At 34.7% G+C, this 20,905-nt stretch overlaps 1 protein-coding gene across 1 annotated transcript; it reads right to left on the bottom strand.

Moving 5' to 3' along the window:
• Positions 1-15: 15 nt before the first annotated feature.
• LOC121411947 lies at positions 16-19,977 on the bottom strand. Its single transcript, XM_041604858.1, has 14 exons — positions 19,933-19,977; positions 16,634-16,832; positions 15,202-15,348; positions 14,601-14,873; positions 11,664-11,749; positions 9,685-9,857; positions 8,909-8,998; positions 7,922-8,125; positions 7,046-7,286; positions 5,888-6,074; positions 4,161-4,372; positions 1,797-1,920; positions 956-1,113; positions 16-238 (listed from the first exon to the last, which is right to left on the bottom strand). Exons 2-14 carry the CDS (start codon positions 16,760-16,762, stop codon positions 16-18), a joined length of 2,247 nt encoding a protein of 748 aa, XP_041460792.1. The 5' UTR covers positions 16,763-16,832; positions 19,933-19,977.
• Positions 19,978-20,905: the final 928 nt, after the last annotated feature.

Raw genomic sequence — 20,905 nt, 5'->3', positions numbered from 1 at the left:
CTAATCATACTACCCTCACCCTCCAACAGAGCATAACCGTTTTTGTAAATAAAATCCAAGAAGGGCTACCTTAATACTATCTCCAAGAAGCTTGGCTGCTTGATCAAACTTTCCTTCTTGTCTTAGACGTCTCTCTTCTAGCTTGAGTTTGATAAGAAGTCTTTGCCTGTCTCCTTCAGACATCTTCCATTCAGCTTCTCCATATTGCTTTAATAGAGCATCCATCAACAGCTTGTCCCTGTTGAAACAAAAGACATATAGAGATGATGATAATGATGATAAGAATCAATAGACAATTAAAAATAGTAAGTAGAAAACTCAAACAAATGCTTAAGCTCTCTTAACATTTTGTAAATAAGTAAGATCCTTTATCCTTAGTGTTCAGAAAGAGCACTGATCTCTGCTATTAATAGTCTGCTTAGGAAGTTGAGGAAATGCTGCCAGAGACCTACCTTGTGTTAGTTAATCAATATCAGTTATCTGCATAAAGAACTTGAGCCTATAGCAACTGGTATTTAAAACGGACCAAATATGGAAAAAATATACATGTACAATTTGAATGACAGAAAAAAAGAGTAAGAAATGGCTTTTCATGGACCAAGACTAAAAAAAAAATAAAAGGGAAATTCAAGACTGTTTTCCAGATTCATGCAAGCCCTCACTGAAGTCCAATAAAAAAATATTGCAAAATTACGGTTATGGCAAAGTAGACTGAAACATGGGAGGAGTAAGGTTTTCCCCATACTTTACTCAATCTACATCATCATTGTCTTTTAATCAGCAAGATCAATCATTAAATCTGTTATCAAATATGCCCTCTGGATGATACAAGAATCACTTTCCTCCTCTTTAAAAAAAAAAATCTTTAAGTCTCAGAATCTTTATCAGAACCATAGACAAACCAGACATATTATCCTCCCTCTTTCTCTCTCTAAAAAAAAGTTTGCTGAATTACCTGAGGACATCATACTTGGCTTCCAGGGCTGCTACTATTTCAAGTTCTTCAAAAGAGAGTTCAAAGGTTCCAAGGATCACAGCTGATATACCATCCAAAAACTCTTCATTCAATGCACCGTATTCACGACGCCAGATTGACATTAGATCTTTGGAGTCCTTTAGGGGTTATCAAAGTGAAATGTCAGTTATAGATCTAATATAAATGTTCAACAGATTATTACACAAGCAACATTTTCATCCAAAATCAGTTTTCATTGCTGCTGAAATAATAATTCTTTGACATTATTGATGGTCAATAATTCAGAAGTTTAAAAAAAAATCCTTTCAAGTATAGATACAGAAAGGATGGATTAAAAAACTTGAAAATACCATCAAATTCTTTGGGGCAATTCCACAGGTTGGGACAAATCTGTAACGTGAGTAACCGACACATTCCAAAGATTTGCCAGGAGCATAATAGAATTTCCAAGTTTTGTTTTTATACAAAGGATAGTCAGACTGTGTACTTTGTTGTGATACGGAGATGTTTAGTTCCTATCAATAATAATGGAGTTACAGCTCCAAGTATGAGTCAAGGTGTCTCCAAATGTAACGTGAGTAACTGTGGAATAGCCCTTTGAGAGGAGCTTTGCAACAAAAATATTGAAATTTGAAAAATAGAAAATTAAACTAAAAAATAGCAGCTGCTGTGTAGAAATTCCTGCTGTGCCACTTGGGTCTATAATTAAACAATCATCAATTGAAATTACAGGAAGAAGTCCAAGTATTTAATAATATGTACAGAGCCCTTCCCCTTCACTCTTTGATCTAATATCATACATCCCTAGCTAGTTGGTTACCTTATGTTGCATTTCAAGCAGGATTCTCTCTAGCTCTCTAGAGTGATGCTGCTGAAGATCAGCCATAACATGTGCAGAGACTTGGGTCAATGTCAAGTTGTGACCTCCTCGGATGTCAAGTTGTCTGAAAAAAACAACAACAATAAACAAACAATTTTTGTCATCTTGGTCTTTACCGGTACTAGAATTGTAAATCAACAAAGCTAAGTTTTTTTAAAAATTGTATATAAAAAGTCATAAGATATTTCCTTTTTACTTTTTTCTTTCGAAATAAAATTTAAATTGTAAACTGAGTGTTTCATCAACATTGACAGATCTGATTCTATGTTTAACTGATGGATAAAACGTGACTTGTTGGGTAACAAGTCATTTCATCAAAATTCAAATTGTAAACTGAGTGTTTCATCAACATTATTTGTCTCACAAATTGACAGATCTAATTCTATGTTTAACTGATGGATAAAACGTGACTTGTTGGGTAACAAGTCATTTCATCAAAATTCAAATTGTAAACTGAGTGTTTCATCAACATTATTTGTCTCACAAATTGACAGATCTGATTCTATGTTTAACTGATGGATAAAACATGACTTGTTGGGTAACAAGTCATTTCATCAAAATTCAAATTGTAAACTGAGTGTTTCATCAACATTATTTGTCTCACAAATTGACAGATCTAATTCTATGTTTAACTGATGGATAAAACATGACTTGTTGGGTAACAAGTCATTTCATCAAAATTCAAATTGTAAACTGAGTGTTTCATCAACATTATTTGTCTCACAAATTGACAGATCTAATTCTATGTTTAACTGATGGATAAAACGTGACTTGTTGGGTAACAAGTCATTTCATCAAAATTCAAATTGTAAACTGAGTGTTTCATCAACATTATTTGTCTCACAAATTGACAGATCTAATTCTATGTTTAACTGATGGATAAAACGTGACTTGTTGGGTAACAAGTCATTTCATCAAAATTCAAATTGTAAACTGAGTGTTTCATCAACATTATTTGTCTCACAAATTGACAGATCTAATTCTATGTTTAACTGATGGATAAAACATGACTTGTTGGTAACAAGTCATTTCATCAAAGGCTCTACTGTGTTTGCTCATCACCAGCAAGAAATAATTTTCTTTTAATTGGATACTAAATCAATTAAATTCAGAGTAATTTGAAATATCCTAATGTACATGTAACTGCACGTAATCAATAAAGAAACAACTTTTATTATGAATTAACCCTACGTTCTATTTCAATTATATTTTCTATATAATCAACATCCATCATCATGATCTTCTTTGTTTTATCATTCCCAATTTTAGCCTCATTTCCCAAACACAGAGATGCCAATCTTACCTCACAAAAAAACCTTATATCTTTTCAAGGCTATGAGACTTATTTTCCCAGGCTACATTGTTTCTTCGTTAGGAAATTTCATGTTTGAACAATTGAAACCCAAGTTTGGAGTTCCTAACAATTCTCACCAACCCATCCCTATATCAGCAATCCTATGCAGGAATGGTAATCCTTATACGCTAGGCTGAATATATTTATATTTAAATAAATAGAGTAAAATTCACAGAGCAAAATGCTGAAAATTTTCTCAAAATGGGATGACAAATAATGAAGTTATTGAATTTTAAAGTTAGCAATATTTTTTGAAAATGAATGCACCTCGTCATGAATGTCCATTAGGTGGGCTGATGTCACATCCCCACTTCCATTTTCTTATGTTATTATATGAAATCATAATTGTGTCATTTTTCATACATGTGTAAATGATGTGTCTCCATTATTAAGAAATAAGTTGCAGCAATAAATAACTGATGCACTTAATCAGTAGTCAATCCAATTGTTTTAGTCCTTGGCAGAAATTAGTGCCAATACAACATTACTTTTGGGAACATTACATGTTTTCTCTGTTTAGTAAAATACCCCACCAGCTTATAACAGAGGAACCCCATTGCCTTGCGTTTTACGTCAATTGGAGCACAAGTGGAGTATTTACCACCCCATTTTCATTTTTGGGGTGAGTTTTCATTTCTCTTGTTTAAACTGACGAGGAGCGGACTGACAGCTGATAAGAGCTGATAACACACAGCAACCACCAATATAATAAAATCATGTTGATTGGCAGCTATGCCAATCTTCAATTTAGAAGGCATCCATCATTAAAATGATCATCACCTTATAGCAGTTTATGGCTCCTCCTTCAAATCATCATAAATCGTCACCATCACTACTGTCACTATTACTGATGTCATCATCAACATCATTACCACTACCATCATCATTACTGCAGTCACCATTATTTCCATTCTTATCATATCAAAGAAGAATAACACAGAATTACTTACTTGTTAGCATGATACAGCCATGTTCCTTCCAGCAGCATCTTAACATGTGCATTCTGTTTGCTCCTAATGTACTCAAGAGGACTTTGTCTCCAATTTGAGCAAAGTGTTCTTAGTTCATTGATACGTTGTTCCTTGTCTTCTCTTGAAGGTCTTCTATTAGCTGCAGCTCTCCATGCAGTACTTTCCTTGCCTTGTAGCATGTAACTCATCATCTGAACAACATCCAATGCATCAATGTATTATGAATTAATTTTCTATTATATGCACTACTTAAGTATGGACAGATATTCATTAACAAATGAATAAAAAAAGTTCATGAATATAATTTCAAATATTAAATGAGTCCTCAGGTATAGAACAAAACCTGTGGATGTATTGTATATTACTATTACTATTATTATTATTTTTTTTTACAGCAGTTAAGAAGTGAAAATGTCTCATCAACATTAGTCATTTAAAAATTTATCAGATCTGACAACTTTTCTTGATTTTCATTGCTTGAGAAAAATAGTATCTGAACTATGGTGGTTTATATTTTATTTATCTACTATTCAGATAGTCTAATAACACATTGGCTATACCCATTTGGTGTAATGCTCAGCTTTGTCTACTTATTATTTTTCTACTTTGTCAAACAAAGATTTAGTTCCTAAAGAGTTCATCCAACTATAGAGATTTAAGTCATGTTAGACATATTAGAAAACAAGGGGAACGCCTTTGGCAGTCTCACCCTGCATTACGCGATTTGATGTAGCAGCAGTGCTGACTTTGAAAACAGCAATTGAATAATTATTCACAAAAGAAAACATTCATATGATAATAAAATACTATGTCCATTGACCATGATCACATGACTTGAGACGTGTGCACAACAATCATTCATACTTAATTACCCAGCCCCATGTCTATGTTTCATTAACTAGATCCATAAAATGTCAAAGTTATGATGCCAATTCAACAAATACCCGTAACATGGCCAAACCTCATTGACCTTATATGACATTTGACCTTGGTCATGTGACCTGTAATGTGCATAGGATATTCAGGGATACATGGTTGCTCTTATGTCCAAGTTTCATGAACTAGATCCATAAACTTTTAAAGTTATGACAATCCACAAATACCCCCAACATTACCAAAGTTTGTTGAACCTAAATGACATTTGACTTTGGTCATGTGACCTGAAACTTGCAGAGGATTTTTTAGGGATAGTTTATTGCTCTTATGTCATATGTCAAAGTTTTATGAACTAGATCCATAAAATTTCAAAGTTATTATGACAATTCCACTAATACCCTCAACACGGCCAAAGTACATTGACCCTAAATGACCTCTGACCTTGGTCATGTGGCCTGAATCTAAGGCATGATGTTCAGTAATACTTGATTACCCTTATGTCCAAGTTTAATTAACTAGGATCATACACTTTTAAGTTATGACATTTCAAAAACTTAACCTTGTTTGAGATTTCAATGTTGATGAAGCTGCCATCGGAAAAGCGGCGCATATAGTCTTGCTCTGCTATGCAGGCGAGAAAAAAATGAATAAAACTTTACTGGAAATCAAAGAAAATGTTCAATGGGCAATGGCAATCAGAACAAATAATTAGTAGACAAACTAGTAGTAGGTCAACTTTTTAGACTAGGACAGACATAAGCAATTGAGCACTATATGGTAACTGTCAGAACAAATGCTACCAAAGTGCTGTTGTACATGTATATACTCACCATCCTCTCATGCATTTGTTTTCTAAGTACAGCCCTCATGATCTCAACCTGAAGATCCACAATACCACGGTTTCTGCCTTCCATTGGAAAGTGTTCCCCTGAAGGCTTGTCTGGACGCTTGGACGCACCATCTTGGTGTAATCGATGCAACCCAAGCAGTTCATGAAGATCACGATCATAGTCGTAGCTGGGCATTTGGAATATGAAGACGAGAAGGAATGAGAATTAAAAATGATTTTATGTCTCTGAAGTTGATTAGATTAGGTTACTTTAATAATAATTCAGAGGTTAAGGGTTAGTTTTCTTCAATTTCATTTTGGCTGATTTCAAAACTTTGTTTAATAAAAGGCAATGTTATACATACATCTACATCCTCCAATGTAATCCAGATGAAAATGCCTATGGATGCTGAATACACAGGGCCTGATGGACATAAACATGGCACTTTGATATTTGTAAAATAAAATATACAGTTCTCATGATTCAAGGGGATTAGGTTGGCCTCTTGTGAACCCTTTCATTTTTTTCTTTCTCTGTTTCTCTCATGCAATGTTTCCTGCATTCTTTCAGTTTCACATCCCTCACTATATTTACTCTTTCTCAACATCACTGTAAGTTGCTTACTGGAACCAAGCAATAACTGTACACAGTCTATGGGAGTCACTGAATATAATAGCAATGAGGTAACCATGGTCTCTCTCCCTCTTTTCTGTCATTATATTTTCCTCAAAATAATTGTCTTTGTACATAACAGGGGCCAAGACACAAGGATTGGTTAATGATCATTTAGTTCAGGGCCGCACCTTACAAAGAGTTGCGATTGATCCGATCAACCACAACTATGATCGGCCATCAACGCTTAAAATGTATGTTTGTTCAAACTATTTTCTAGATATGATGTATAATCATACATTCATCATTCTCTTCAAAATTCATTGTGATTCTCTTTGTTTACTAAGGAGATTGTGTAAATTTCCTGTAAAAAAAAATCATGGTATGGAAGAGATTGATTGGATCAAATGTAACTCTTTGTAAGACAGGGCCCCACTTGTCTGCTTGAAGGCACATTATAATCAGCCCTACAATCATGCTTTGTGTTCATTGGGTCAGGAATAATGTGATCTAACAACAAAGTTTGACAATGAATGTGATTCTCACCAGGATGATTTAAGATCTTGAGTTCTCTCTGAGATTCCCATGGCCATTGCTGAATACTCTAGTTGAGATGGTTCCCATGCTGCTATCAATTGCTGAGTTACATAATGGACATATTCCGTCACCATCTCAGCAGCAAACAATGGACGACCTTGACTACCCTTCAGTAAGGAGAGGACAAATTCTCTCTCAGATACATGACGCTTGTGAAGGTCAATCAAAAGTTGACCTGCAGTGGCTCTTCCTACAATGATTGTGAATGAGATATTGCATGCAGTAGAGAATTTATCAATCAATCAAAAAAGAGGGATCATTACCATGGTCACATGATCAAAAAGAATTTTTCATCTGTTATCCTTCACTCAGTTTTCATCATCTTTCCTACTTGGAGTGTGTACACATTTACTGTTGGAGTCTATTTAAATAATATGACATCATCATCTACCAAACAAGTAAATAAATAAACAACATTTAGACAATTAATGAATAAATATCAAATCAAATGAAAAATTAATAATAAAATTGATTGATCAATCAATCATGCAATTTTAACTTCCTACAAATTAAACAAAGTTAAAAATGAATATACAAATTCATGAAAAGGAAAAGCATGTTACAAATTAAACTTAAAGAAAATAGTAGTTAAGAAAAATTATAATTATGAAAAGCTTATCATTATTTTGTCTGAACACTGATCATAAAATGCAATATTATGTTTTAATTGCAGCATGATTCTTGTTTTGTCCCCTTTGTGTCTATCAATTTGTAAAATATGGATGCATTAAAACTAACTGCTTGTATTTGTCAAAGTAGGGTAGTATTGACCTCAGATTAGAATGTCACCTGTTTTAAGAGCATATATGAGATAAATCTACTCACCTTGAATCTTCTGCATGTGTTCCTCTGAAAAGACTTGATAAATCTCATCTGATGTCTTCCCATCTAATTTCATCTTCTTCTCTTTGTCTTGTAATTCTTTGAGGTATTTCAGATGGGCCAATCTTTCATACCCCATCATGGATATCAGAGTACTATTATAAAGTTGGTAGGAGACAGACAGCTGTGTGATCTTCTCAAAGTCACCTTAAAGTCAAAGGATTCAAAGGTCAATACAGTCATGTTTCAATATACCATAATGACAAATATTGTGACATTTCATATTACTTCATACTGTAGCTCGACATTACTTATCACTTCATTCAGAAAACAGTGATGAATGTTGTGTAATCAAGCCTACTGGTTGGGCAGCAGTGCATAAAACCATGTTTGAAGTCATTTCATACAGGGAAAAATTGTGGCTTCCAACAGAAAAATTATACAGTAACATGCTTAATGAATTATGAACATATTAGGTAAGTGAATTACAAAGGGAAGAGGTTCAATGCTACATCTCCTAGCCATTTTTGTATAAAAAAAGAGGGTGTGTTCAGATTCCACCGTGGTCTTGCGTCCTTTGGAAGGGGGTAATCCACACTTTTGCCACTCTCGACCTAGATGCTAAATGTGCATCCGGTAGGATGTGAAAGTCATTGTAGCTTGTCCAGTACTGTTTGCGCCTCAACAGCAACTGACTGGGGTTAAGTTGACAGGAATACTTCCCAAGGAATGGAGGATGTACATACATTATGTGCAGGAATGACTGATTGAGTCCAATGACCAGGGTAATAATATATCTGTAAAGCGCTTAGACACATCGTGCAAATGTATTAAGTGCTACATAAAAGCAGGTTATTATTATCAATATCCAATTGCATTAGGACACTACTTGTAGAGCAACACACATATTGTAAATTAATACAAATCAAGGCCTATACTCTTAAAAAGAAAAGACTCAATCTAAAGAAGAAAACAATAAGAAATACTTACCCTTGACTCTGTATTCAGTCTCTTTGGTCTTTACTCTCAAGACTTGTTCTTCATGCTCACTCTCCCTCATTGATGACCAAATGCTCTCACCTAAATGAAGAAAAAATATGAGAATATCATGATTATAATGTACAAAGGTCTGTAACCCAGAAAGAATAAACTAACATTTCAATATGAATACATGCATATAGAAAATCACATCTAAGGATTTTACTATAATTATCAACAAACTAGGTAAACTGTACTTCATGTTATGTAATAATTTACTACTACTACTACTACTACTACTACTACTACTACTACTACTACTACTACTACTACTACTACTACTACTACTACTACTACTACTACTACTACTACTACTACTACTACTACTACTACTACTACTACTACTACTTCTACCTACTACTTCTACTACAATGAAATGGACTTCACAACACCACTTCATCTTAGATAAGAGAAATATTTTCAAAAAAAAAAAATGATTTACTATATTGAAATGACAATTCATCTAAAATTGTGTGTTTTCATTCAAGATTCATGTTTTGTACATGAGTACATGTATGTTCGATTTTCATACCACCTACATACCCAGGTAGCAATCCTTAACAGAACCAGAACAAAAGAAATGGTGAATCCATTGGATTGATCACTCTATTGTTCTGGCCCTGAGTGTAGAGTCGAGTGTAGTTACACTCAAGATTGTTGACTGCTACTCTAGCATCTCTCAGATTTGGTTTAATAAAAATACTTCATTGTTGTTCGATTCTACTTACCGACATGTTTCTGAGTGGCTTCCCATAGGAGTTTCTCTCTCAGAATATCATATTTCTCATCCATAGCTTCCATAAGATCTTGGACAGAGACTGTATTTCTTTGTGTACCATCTCCTTCAAAGGCATCATATCCATCATCAAATAACAAGGACTCTACTCCTAGCTGCACCCACCTGGTAAATGTACATATCAAAAAGGTGAAATACAATATATATCACAATCAGTAAACACTTCTGCATCTTTTGGGCAAATGTCTATACCTTAATTCTATCATCAATATTTGTGGTGCTATATAGAAAAAAAATCACTCACTTGGCATTTTTTAAAACACAGGTCATTAATATGCACTGAACATTTACCTCAAGTAAAATGATCACATAATTTAGGGTAGGGTTATATACAACTGGGTTTGGCTTCTACAACAACGGTTTCGACTCATGTTTGTAGATCTGATGTGGTCATGGACTTGATTTTCATGGATATGCACGGTGCAGCTATAGCAGCTGGATGAGTTGGTATCGACAGGTTAATTTTTCCGACTCACCATAACCCACGTAATCCCCCTAATTTACCTTCATTTCTGTCATTGTTATTCACTTTATCATCCATTACCTCAATCATGAATTTCGAAATCCAAATCTAGATGAACTTAGGAATTTTCTTCCATTTCGTGATCGAAGTATTCAATGAGTGTAGAAACTATCAATTAATTGAGTTCTATTGGTCTTCATGATAACTGAAGCACACCACCGTGTTCTTCTTATTCTCTTCTTTAATTTGATATATAATTCCCCATTTTTTGGAACGGCAATATATTTCTACTTAACCGAAATACAAGGAGAAAATCCATCTTATCAGAAAGAATAAAATGCGAAGAGCAATCTAAAACTTGTTTTTTCAAAATGGGTTATAGAATAAACGAGTTATGGAAGTTTGAAAACTCTTGTACTTTCTATGGGATCCTCAAATTGGCAAACATGCTTCAAAATGGCTCATTTTGTGGACAACTCTCCACTTGTTTTGTACAAAAGTTTTCCTCACTTTCTTTCAAATTGCATCTTGCCTCCTTCTGTCATGGGAAAATATAGTTCACAGTTTCACACCACATATGTCAAGGTCAGGAGGAGATAATGTGAAATATGTAAAATAAAGGGGAAAATCTGAAAAATTGTGTACAAACATATGGAGAGTTGTCCACAAAATCAGTCATTTTCATGATGCGAAATCGTTGTAGAAAATTAACAAATTAACATTGAATTTCAAAATACAACATGCCTTTGAAAAATTGATTTAATATCAAATACAATAATTTAATTCTGAAAAGCTTACTACAGGCAAAGCTGCTCTTACGTAATATTACAGCTGTTGTACGGTCTAACCGTCTGGTTTGCGCCTGCGGAGAAACGTTACATAAGAGGGATTATCAGGCGATTCAGGGTTGATAGCGCTTGGGAATGAAATATCTCAGTTTCTCTGAGGATTTTGTTAAGGGGGTATAGGACTGTAGCAAAACCATTTGCTGTGGCGGCGAATTCTGCGAGGGTTTGACGTAATGGAAGCATGTTTGCCAACTTGAGGATCCCTATAGAAAGTACAAGACTTTGTTTGCTTACTATTGAACACGTGCCTATAATTCTTTCTTGCTATACTAATTTTGTCAAATTTTTTATGTTGAATTTCAATGTATATCATGCTGTTTTTTTGTTCAATGTACAGTAACGATGTAAATAACATACAAATAAAAAAACATGTAAAACAAAACTTTTCAAACTTGCTTATTTTATAACCGATTTGGATGAAACTTGTTTTAAATTGTTCCTCTCATTTTACTCTTTCCAATAAGATTGCTTCTCTTCTTGGGTCCTGGGATCCTTTACACCAATGAAACAAACTTTTTAGAGACTTGCCCTCTATTTCTTGAGTTGCATTTAAATGCAACACTTTCTGCATAGGGCCACAGAGCAGAGTTATCATCATACCTGTTCAATTTTCGCTTGGCCTCATTCCTGAATTTGTTGCTGTATTGTTGTTTTTCCTGAGCTTCAATTGCTTTGATGAAATCATCCTAATAACATGAGAACAGATTTTAGGATATGAGCAGTGAATGTAGTTGACTTTTGTTTAACAACTTGTCATTCTGTTGATCAATGTTATGATAGCAACATATATAGTACACAATGCCATCTTGACATACTAGGTGAGATGAATGTGACTATATTGATGTCACCAATCATTAAATATATTCAGACAAAAATTTATGCAGGGAGCTTGGAGTCGCATGTTCTTGTGACCCGTCTTACTAATTCAGTCTGTCATGTGTCTATAGAATGTGTTGCTGTACGAACATGGATAAAAACGTCTATTATGGCATGCAAAAAAAAAATCTGCGTTCTGGTCATAAAGTCAACAGTTAATGAGGATGCCCCCTAAAAGGTTTAGCACTTATTTAGTACATCATTCTTGCACATTCTTGGTGTGCCACAATACTTTTCATTATAATTTTTATACTATTAAATGAAAGTAGCCAATGTCATGTTCAAATGTTAGATGATGATGCTATCAATTACTGTGTCCTAAATTTGGGTCACACTGCTTATTCTTGGAAGTTGGGATTTGAAAACATAAATAATTTTGAATTGAGTGTGTGCCTGAGCAACAGACTCGATGCATCATTCGTCTTCTTGTTCCTGTGTAAGCGCTGATGAAACGCACTGATGGGGTGTGTTTATGTGGAGATACATGTATCATGTCGATACTAAGTCAAGATAATGATGGGGACAATGAATCGTAACATATAATGGTGATATATATTGGTTCAAAAGATTCAAGGCCAAACACTCATTAAAATTAATAGGGAAGCCAGTTGGAATTGATCAGAGGGCCTGAAAGTCACCTAGAATACAATATTTTGTACACAAAAATGCTAAAACTAAGGCCTGAAAATATATTACCAGAGCCTGAATTCAGGCTTTTGCCTGAAAACTGGCATCCCTGAATTAAGTCAAGGGCCAAATTCAATCCTAAGGCTAAGTCCCCCATACAAGGAACCCAGGACCAAAATCCAATTGAAACCAGTTGGATTTCCAACTGGTTTCAATTGGTTTCAACTGGTTTCAATTGGTTTTAACTGGAATTTAACAATTTCCAGTTGAAACCTATTGAAACCAGTTGGGCAACTGGAAATCCTAACTGGAACCAGTTGGGTAACTGGAAATGACTTCCGACTGGAAATGATTTCTAACTGGAACCAGTTGGGTAACTGGAAATCCTAACTGGATCCAGTTGGGCAACTGGAAATCCTAACTGGAACCAGTTGGGTAACTGGAAATGACTTCCCACTGGAAATGATTTCTAACTGGAACCAGTTGGGTAACTGGAAATCCTAACTGGAACCAGTTGGGTAAATGGATATGACTTCCAACTGGAAATGATTTCTAACTTGAACAAGTTGGGTAACTGGAAATCCTAACTGGATCCAGTTGGGCAACTGGAAATCTTAACTGGAACCAGTTGGGTAACTGGAAATCCTAACTGGAACCAGTTGGGTAACTGGAAATGACTTCCAACTGGAAATGATTTCTAACTGGAACCAGTTGGGTAACTGGAAATCCTTACTGGAACCAGTTGGGCAACTGGAAATCCTAACTGGAACCAGTTGGGTAACTGGAAATGACTTCCAACTGGAAATAATTTCTAACTGGAACCAGTTGGGTAACTGGAAATCCTTACTGGAACCAGTTGGGCAACTGGAAATCCTAACTGGAACCAGTTGGGTAACTGGAAATGACTTCCAACTGGAAATAATTTCTAACTGGAACCAGTTGGGTAACTGGAAATCCTAAATGGAACCAGTTGGGTAACTGGAAAGATGGGTAACTGAATTCTAATTGGAACCAGTTGGGTAACTGGAAATCCTAACTGGAACCAGTTGGGTAACTGGAAAGATGGGTAACTGAATTCTAATTGGAACCAGTTGGGTAACTGGAAATCCTAACTGGAACCAGTTGGGTAACTGGAAATCCTAACTGGATCCAGTTGGGTAACTGGAAATGATTTCCAATTGGTTTCCAATTGGAAATTTTCCAGTTACCCAACTGGATCCAATTGAAACCAGTTAATTTGCATATTTTCTGCCAGTGTGCACAGATTAATGTTTTATCAGATTCATCATAATTTACAATGTATCTATTTAATTTTTTTCAATTTGAAGTTCCACACTTTTTTTCAGATAAGTGTTTCCAATACTTAGCAGTGAAAACCATGTTCATAAATGTTATAGATTATAATTAAAACAGATTCAAAGATAATTAGTACACCACTAACTGTTACCAAATTACATCAAATAAAAATACATATATTTGAAGAACTCCAATATGAATATATACATATGAAAGTCTGTATTTTATCAATGCCCTTTACATTGGTATTAATAGACAAATAACACTGCTTCTGTGTTGGCATGAGCAATAGTTAGTGCAAATGCTAATTAATTTGTAACTAATTAAGTTCATTCCAACTGGAAGTTCCAATTGGATCCAGTTGGAAACCAATTGGTTTCAACTGGTTCCAGTTGAAAACCAGTTGCCTCCAATTGGTTTCAACTGGAACCAATTGAAACCAGTTGCCTCCAATTGGATTCAACTGGTTTTAATAGGGAAATTGGAACAACTGGAACCAATTGAAAACCAATTGAAACCAATAGCCAACTGGTTCCAGTTAATTGCCCAATTGGTTTTAACTGGAACCAGTTGGCAACTGGTTTTCAATTGGAACCAGTTGTTCCAATTTCCCTATTGAAACCAGTTGGCCAACTGGTTTCAATTGGTTTTTTGCTCTAATTGGTTTCAACTGGATTTTGGTCCTGGGAAACCATCTGATTCATAAGACCATGTAAAATTTCTTCAATCTTAAACTACCTCAAGATTCATCACTTTCTTCCTCCTCTGCATATCCTGTCTCTTCTTTTCCTTATCCAACTTCTCTCCCATTGCAATGACTTCATCATATCCACAGTGTGTCCCATGAAGTGGCCAATTACATAGCCACATGCGTATCTCAGAATAATTGATGTCTTCATGAGGGTGTGAACGAGACTCAAGGAATGATTGCCATGTGATGGTTGTAAAATGTTCTTGGTGAGTAGCTTTCATCAAAAACAGACCTTCCTTTACTGATATTCTATCTGCATCCTGGAATATCAAATATGGTAAAAATTGTATTGAGAAACATATTTTCTGTTATTTCTGTCACAAATGACATAAATGTACATGTTCCCATGATGTCGATAAAATATCATGGGCCAGTATTTCTGAATTGGACAGAGAAGCAATATAAATTTTAAATAGGTAACAGCAATCAAAATAGAAGGAAACAATGGGTTTATCATGACACATTTGACTTTCATTACTTGCTTAATATGGAAACCACATGACTGAATAATACTACTGTACATGGAAAGTGGTGAACACCACTCCACTAAAAAAAAAATCTTATAATAAATAAATGTCAAAGACCAACCTTTGTATCTAGAGCTTTGAAGTCCCACCAAGATCCTTGTTCAACCTGCCGTCTCCGCTCTAATTCCACCACCAGATCTAAAAATTGACTCTTCCGACATCTTCCATCAGCTTCTTTGCCACAAACATGTTTTATGGCTTCATGTACCTTATTTGCGAAGAGAGGAATATATTTCAAAGTTTATATATTAAGATTTTTGTATTGTGAGGCGAATGTGTAGGCCTATTGGGAAATAGGTAATAGCAGGAAAAAATCAGACACATGTAACTAAAAATATAACATATTGTCAGTAGAAAATTCATTAAGTTCCCACTGAAACTTTCTACGGATATCAAAATTTACATGGACTCCTGAAAAAGTTCTTAAAGCTGCATTAAGGGGGGTGGCAAATTGCCCTTGACTGGATTGAACAATCAGCAAGTCATTCTAAAGCAAAATTGCAGGTAGATCTGGTGTGGGGGATGGAAGAATAAATTTTGAGCCCTCAAGTTATCCTAGTTCATGTGTGGTTCAACAGGAAAGCTTTGACATCCCTTCTTTATATTGTTTCTATAAAGATTGTAATTATTATGATCTCTGTCATGACCTCTAAATTAAGCTTTTATTAAAAAGGGTGATATCAATGTTTCTGAATCAAAGATTTTGAAAGAGTTTAATCTATAAGATTTAGGCCTATACAAGATAGATAGATCTGATATTGTAGGAAGTTTAATTGTACATTTTGGATGCATCTGTTCTGTTCAGTTAAGTATTTAATTCAGTTCAGTTTTGGTATGTTTTTCAATGATTTATCGATACTTGTTCTTATTCATCACATCAGTCGCTGACTTACATGTACTTCCCTCGTCATCTTCATTCCTTTCCTATACAGATGTGCTCATTCATTCCATCCTCACATCTGGTTCTTTTGTTGAACATTCTACATTACATAATCACACTGGTCATTTACCCATCCTCATCCCAGTACTTTCTGATTATTTCCATGATTTGGGTTACGACATTTTCTTTCACTTCATTGCATGGTTAACTGTATGTTAATATTTATATAATTATGTTACTTTTTTTTCTTATTTTGATATAGGCCGGGAATGCTAGGTGTATAAAGACAGATATTTTTTAATATAGATGCAAATACAGATAGACACATGATACAGATCTCATTTTATTTTCTTCATCTCCTTTATGTTCCTGTGGAGTTGCTGTGATATTACTTCCTTTCAGAAACAATTTAAGTATGTGTTTATTTTCAAACCCTACAGTGTCATATTATCATTGTGACAAGACTAAAGTGCAATGTTATTCACAAGCTGTTATTTACGATATAAAAGTTGTTCAAATATAAACACAGATAATTAATGCATACTAAAATACAAAAATTGCCCTTGATTATGAGATTTTGGGAAATTAAATATCAATAGGCAAATAAACTTACTTGATCTCTTGCAACAGGCATAAAATAAAATGCCTGGTAAAAATCAAGAATCTCATTGTATTCTATGAAACCTTTCTGTCTGGCATCCAGGAGGTCAAATATGGTGTCAAATTCAGATTCCACTCCCATTTTGATGAATATTACTTAGAAACTAAGAACTCCAATGGCATTGCCATCATGGCTACTGTGTACTTTGCATCTGTATGAATAGGAGGCAAGAAATAAAAAGAATTAATGTACTTTCATGTAGGGCTGTTTTATTTTGAAAATTACAGACAAAGTAATAAGAAATGCAAAACACATTGGTTAGAAATTATAACATTGAAAAGTGTAATTTTTATATCCCACACTCAAAATTTAATTTGTTAGGAAGACAAGTTAGACCTGGAAACTTGACTGCAGGAACAACTGTATTTTTCCAGTAGCTGCGGTATAAAGGTTATTCCTATTTCTTAAGTTGAAAGTGTTGAAAAATGGAAGTGGGGGGGGGGGGGGTGAATCTACATATATGTGTGTGGGTCCATAATCCATGATAGAACCTTGCCAAAAAGGGTTATGACCTTATGAGAGCTATTTTTGTCTAAAAAACTTTTTTTGGCATCAGACAAGGTGTTATTTCATCAAAGACTACACATCATAAATATTCTACCACCAATCATAATATCTTTAAAAGTAGTTGGCAATTAACAACCTGAAAATTCAAATCCTAATATCTTCAAAATAAACCTAGGCAAGAACTTAATATGAACAATTTTCTCCATTTTTGACTGAACTTGAAGTCTTGTAGCCTAAATCAAAGCCTCAGAATGGCTTTTCTGTGGTATGGAAAGATAAAAAAGCCAAATTTGTAGAAAAAAATTGCATCCAGGGGTGGGGAGGGGGCATTGCTATTACAAGGTGGACATCACATACACTCATTATTGCAAAAGCACACAAAAATGGACTATTTTTTTATTAGCCAGCTATGCGCGCAGACTAGTGCTGCAAGTCAGGCGACATATTCGGGTTTGGTTCGGCAGGGTTCTGCAATTTTTTTCCGAACTTTGGTTCGGTTCGGGTTCCGCAATAAATGCTCAATTAAATTTAACATATAAAAAATAAAGTTTGCCGACCCACAAAAAAATAATTTGGTGAATGATCTGTCATATACATAAATTTTGTTTCTAAAAAGAATAGTTATGAAAATTGTTGCATAACTTTCTTTTGTTTTAATCTTTAAACAAAAATGAGTCATTTCTACTTTCATTTTTAAAATGAAAAAAAAATCAAAAGAAAAAATATTGATAAGGAGAGAATCAGGACATTAACAGAATTACAAAGATCAGAATATTTTTTTTCATGATTATTTCATGTACCTAAGATCATGATCGATTACAATGTCATTGCCAACGCAGCTTCTCAAATTGTAAAGTGTTGATCGGGAATGTCGAAACAGTAGACAAACAACCTCCACTAAACTGTTATTATACTGGTAAAATTCCCATTTTAAAGAATATGAAATGTTTTAGAAAGTCCCCATTTTCTGAAAAGTAGTTAAATCTGGTCAATCAATTACTTTAAAAAGATAAAATATCAGTCCATTCTTGGTCCAGAAAGATCGACGCTACGTGACTTCAAACATATTTCCAACACGAAAATGAGTACATGGGACTGTACTGTGTATTTTAGTGTTGTGAAATCACTCGGCGATGATCGTCAGAACCAAGACGGAACTGATAATGTATCATTTCATTTTCAGTAATTGACCAGATTAAACCACTTTTTAGAAAATATTGACAACTGAAAAACGTTTCAAGTTCAGAATACAAATTTTACCTGTATAATAGCAACTGAGAGCAGGTTGTTTCAACTTTCCTTACCAACCATTTCTGGAACATCGATCAGGGAACATGCGTTGATTTGGTTTGAATTTTTATTCTATTTTTTTTTCAACCTCATTCCTTCATCTCTTATTCATTTATCTTTTATATTAATATGGAAATTTCAGAAGGTGGAACATATATACTTTACCATTAATTTGTCAGTCACAAGGAATTAATTATGTCTTGTCTTTTTCTTTTTTAAATACAAAACAATTAAATGTACGTCCAATTAGAGCAATACGTAATTCAACTACATGTTTTAACCGAGTTAAGCTTAAAATGTCCCTAAATTTTATGAAGAAAAAAATAAATTCATGTTTATAAAAAAATTGAAAATGAGAAAAATTTAATCAAAAACGAGTCTGAAGCTGTCATACTTTGTCATTTACGAGGAATGAATTTATGTCTGGTTCTTTTTCTTTATCAAATACAAAATGATTAGGTCCGATTACGATCGATTACGGCAGTACGTAATTACACCACACTTTTATACTGAGTTTAGCTTCAAAATGTCCCCTCATTTTATCAAGAAAAAATATATCCATGTTAATAAAATATTCTGAAGTTGATAACAGTTCAAAGACGAGATGGGAGCGTTCATAGTAGATGTTAAAAATATACTGAGTGGAATTCTTTTTGTGCACAATCACTAACCAATATATACATATTTCTAATTTTAAACTTAAATCTATAACTATGTAGTCATCGTACTCATGCATCGCAAGTTAACATATTTTTTTTTTAAACCAAACTACCGAACCAGGCCTTTGTGTTTGGTTCGGAAGTGCCAAGTTCGGCGACCTTCCGTTCGGTTTGGCAGTTCGGCTACAGCACTAACACAAACACAGTGCTGAATAAGGAAAAGATTATCAAAATTGGAAAATTTACCAGGAAAACAAAATACTCTTCAATATCATGCATAGTGCACATGGAAAGGATACATGAAAATTGAATATTTCAGACATCAGGTTGTCCATCTTTCAATGGGCAATGCACTGGTCACCTAAAATTACTGTATACAATAAGCTGTTATTTTAGCAGGGGTTTTATTTTTGCAGATTTTGCGAAAATTTGCAGATTGGCTGCGAATTTAACAACATGCCAAATAGAAGTAGAAATCTCGGGGGTGAAAGTTTCAGGTTTTGGGGTCGTGCGTGCAGATGAATGGGAAGGAACACCTGGCTTCGTTGAGAGTAAAGCATACGTAGTAAATCACTAATTCGACTTTAGATCTACTCTAGAACAGTCTTAGCCTCCTGCCCTGGCTACACACTACAACTGGGTATACAGTACATCATACTAACAAAAATAATATTAATTTGCTTGTTATTCTTTTCCAAAGGCCCTAATGGATTGTCGATTTGGATACACCCTGTCCGGATGCACAACTTGCTGAGGCTGAGCTGTGAACGGGGCTGTGAATTACCATGTCTGTACCGAAAATTGCTTCGCTGGCAAGCCGGTCGGCCTCGCACCGTAACTAAGTAGGTACCGTAAGGCGTAAGGTCAGCTGAGCCTGCTGAATTGAATTGGGGCCGGGGATGGATCATGAGACGAGGATGGATGGAGCTCCCTGGAGCTGGCCTTGAGTTGAAGTTGAGTCTGAATTTATGAAAATAATCCTACTTTCCGGAACATCTAACAAAGTTAGGCGAATCTGAACAGAGTAACGCAAAGATTACGACTGTTCATGATACCGTAATAAGGCCTTATCCCGATCTCGGATATTGTCAGCTAGCTAGCGCTAGCGCCAGGCGCTGGGGTATGACGTCAGTGTTGCAAAGGCAACCCAGTGCCAATCAATTAAGCCTTAAAATAAGTAAAGTATAAAAATCAATTTTTTATTAGATTAAAAAAAATCAATTTTCATTTATTTACTTGTAAAATATTTATGTTTATAATTATAAAATAATAAAAGAAAAATTATATTTCAAATTAATTCAAACGTTGAAATATTTGCCAATATTTCCATGGTCTTCCGAAATGAAACTGAAAATCCTAACATGGCCGCGCCCATCAGAGTTAAAGAAAATGAATGTAGTTGCAGTAAACACTAATGACTAATTTCACGAGGAAGCCTGTAAAACCAGGCTTAATTGTCACTATATCATCGAGGATCTAGATCTGGTACAGTTAAATAAACTGAACTTTGTGAAATATTGAAATCTACGCTGAAAAATATTCACACTGAAGATCACCAACACAGATAAGCGCACGTGGGACAGTGTATTATCATTGCTTTGAATGTCGGCCCGACGCTTGACCCGAATCCCATGCAATGTTTGGACCTCATTGGTACTAGGAGTGATCCCGTGCTTATTTGCTAATTTCTCAGCAATTGCACAATTTCTTCCAGATTCCTTTGGCACACATTTTTATTTATACAAATAGACACTTGTCTTTGGTCTTT

The sequence above is a fragment of the Lytechinus variegatus genome, chromosome 3 (assembly GCF_018143015.1).
Source record: "Lytechinus variegatus isolate NC3 chromosome 3, Lvar_3.0, whole genome shotgun sequence".
NCBI lineage: Eukaryota > Metazoa > Echinodermata > Echinoidea > Temnopleuroida > Toxopneustidae > Lytechinus > Lytechinus variegatus.
This window is presented reverse-complemented; position numbering and strand designations above follow the sequence as displayed.

Excerpts from the sequence above, each read along its gene's own strand:
- LOC121411947 (XM_041604858.1), bottom strand. The coding sequence starts at position 16,762 with ATGGGAGTGGAATCTGAATTTGACACCATATTTGACCTCCTGGATGCC. Across the intron at positions 7,287-7,921 it reads ACACATGCAGAAGATTCAAG|GAAGAGCCACTGCAGGTCAA; the intron begins GTGAGTAGATTT and ends CAATCATTGTAG. Across the intron at positions 4,373-5,887 it reads AACAAATGCATGAGAGGATG|ATGATGAGTTACATGCTACA; the intron begins GTGAGTATATAC and ends GATGTTGTTCAG.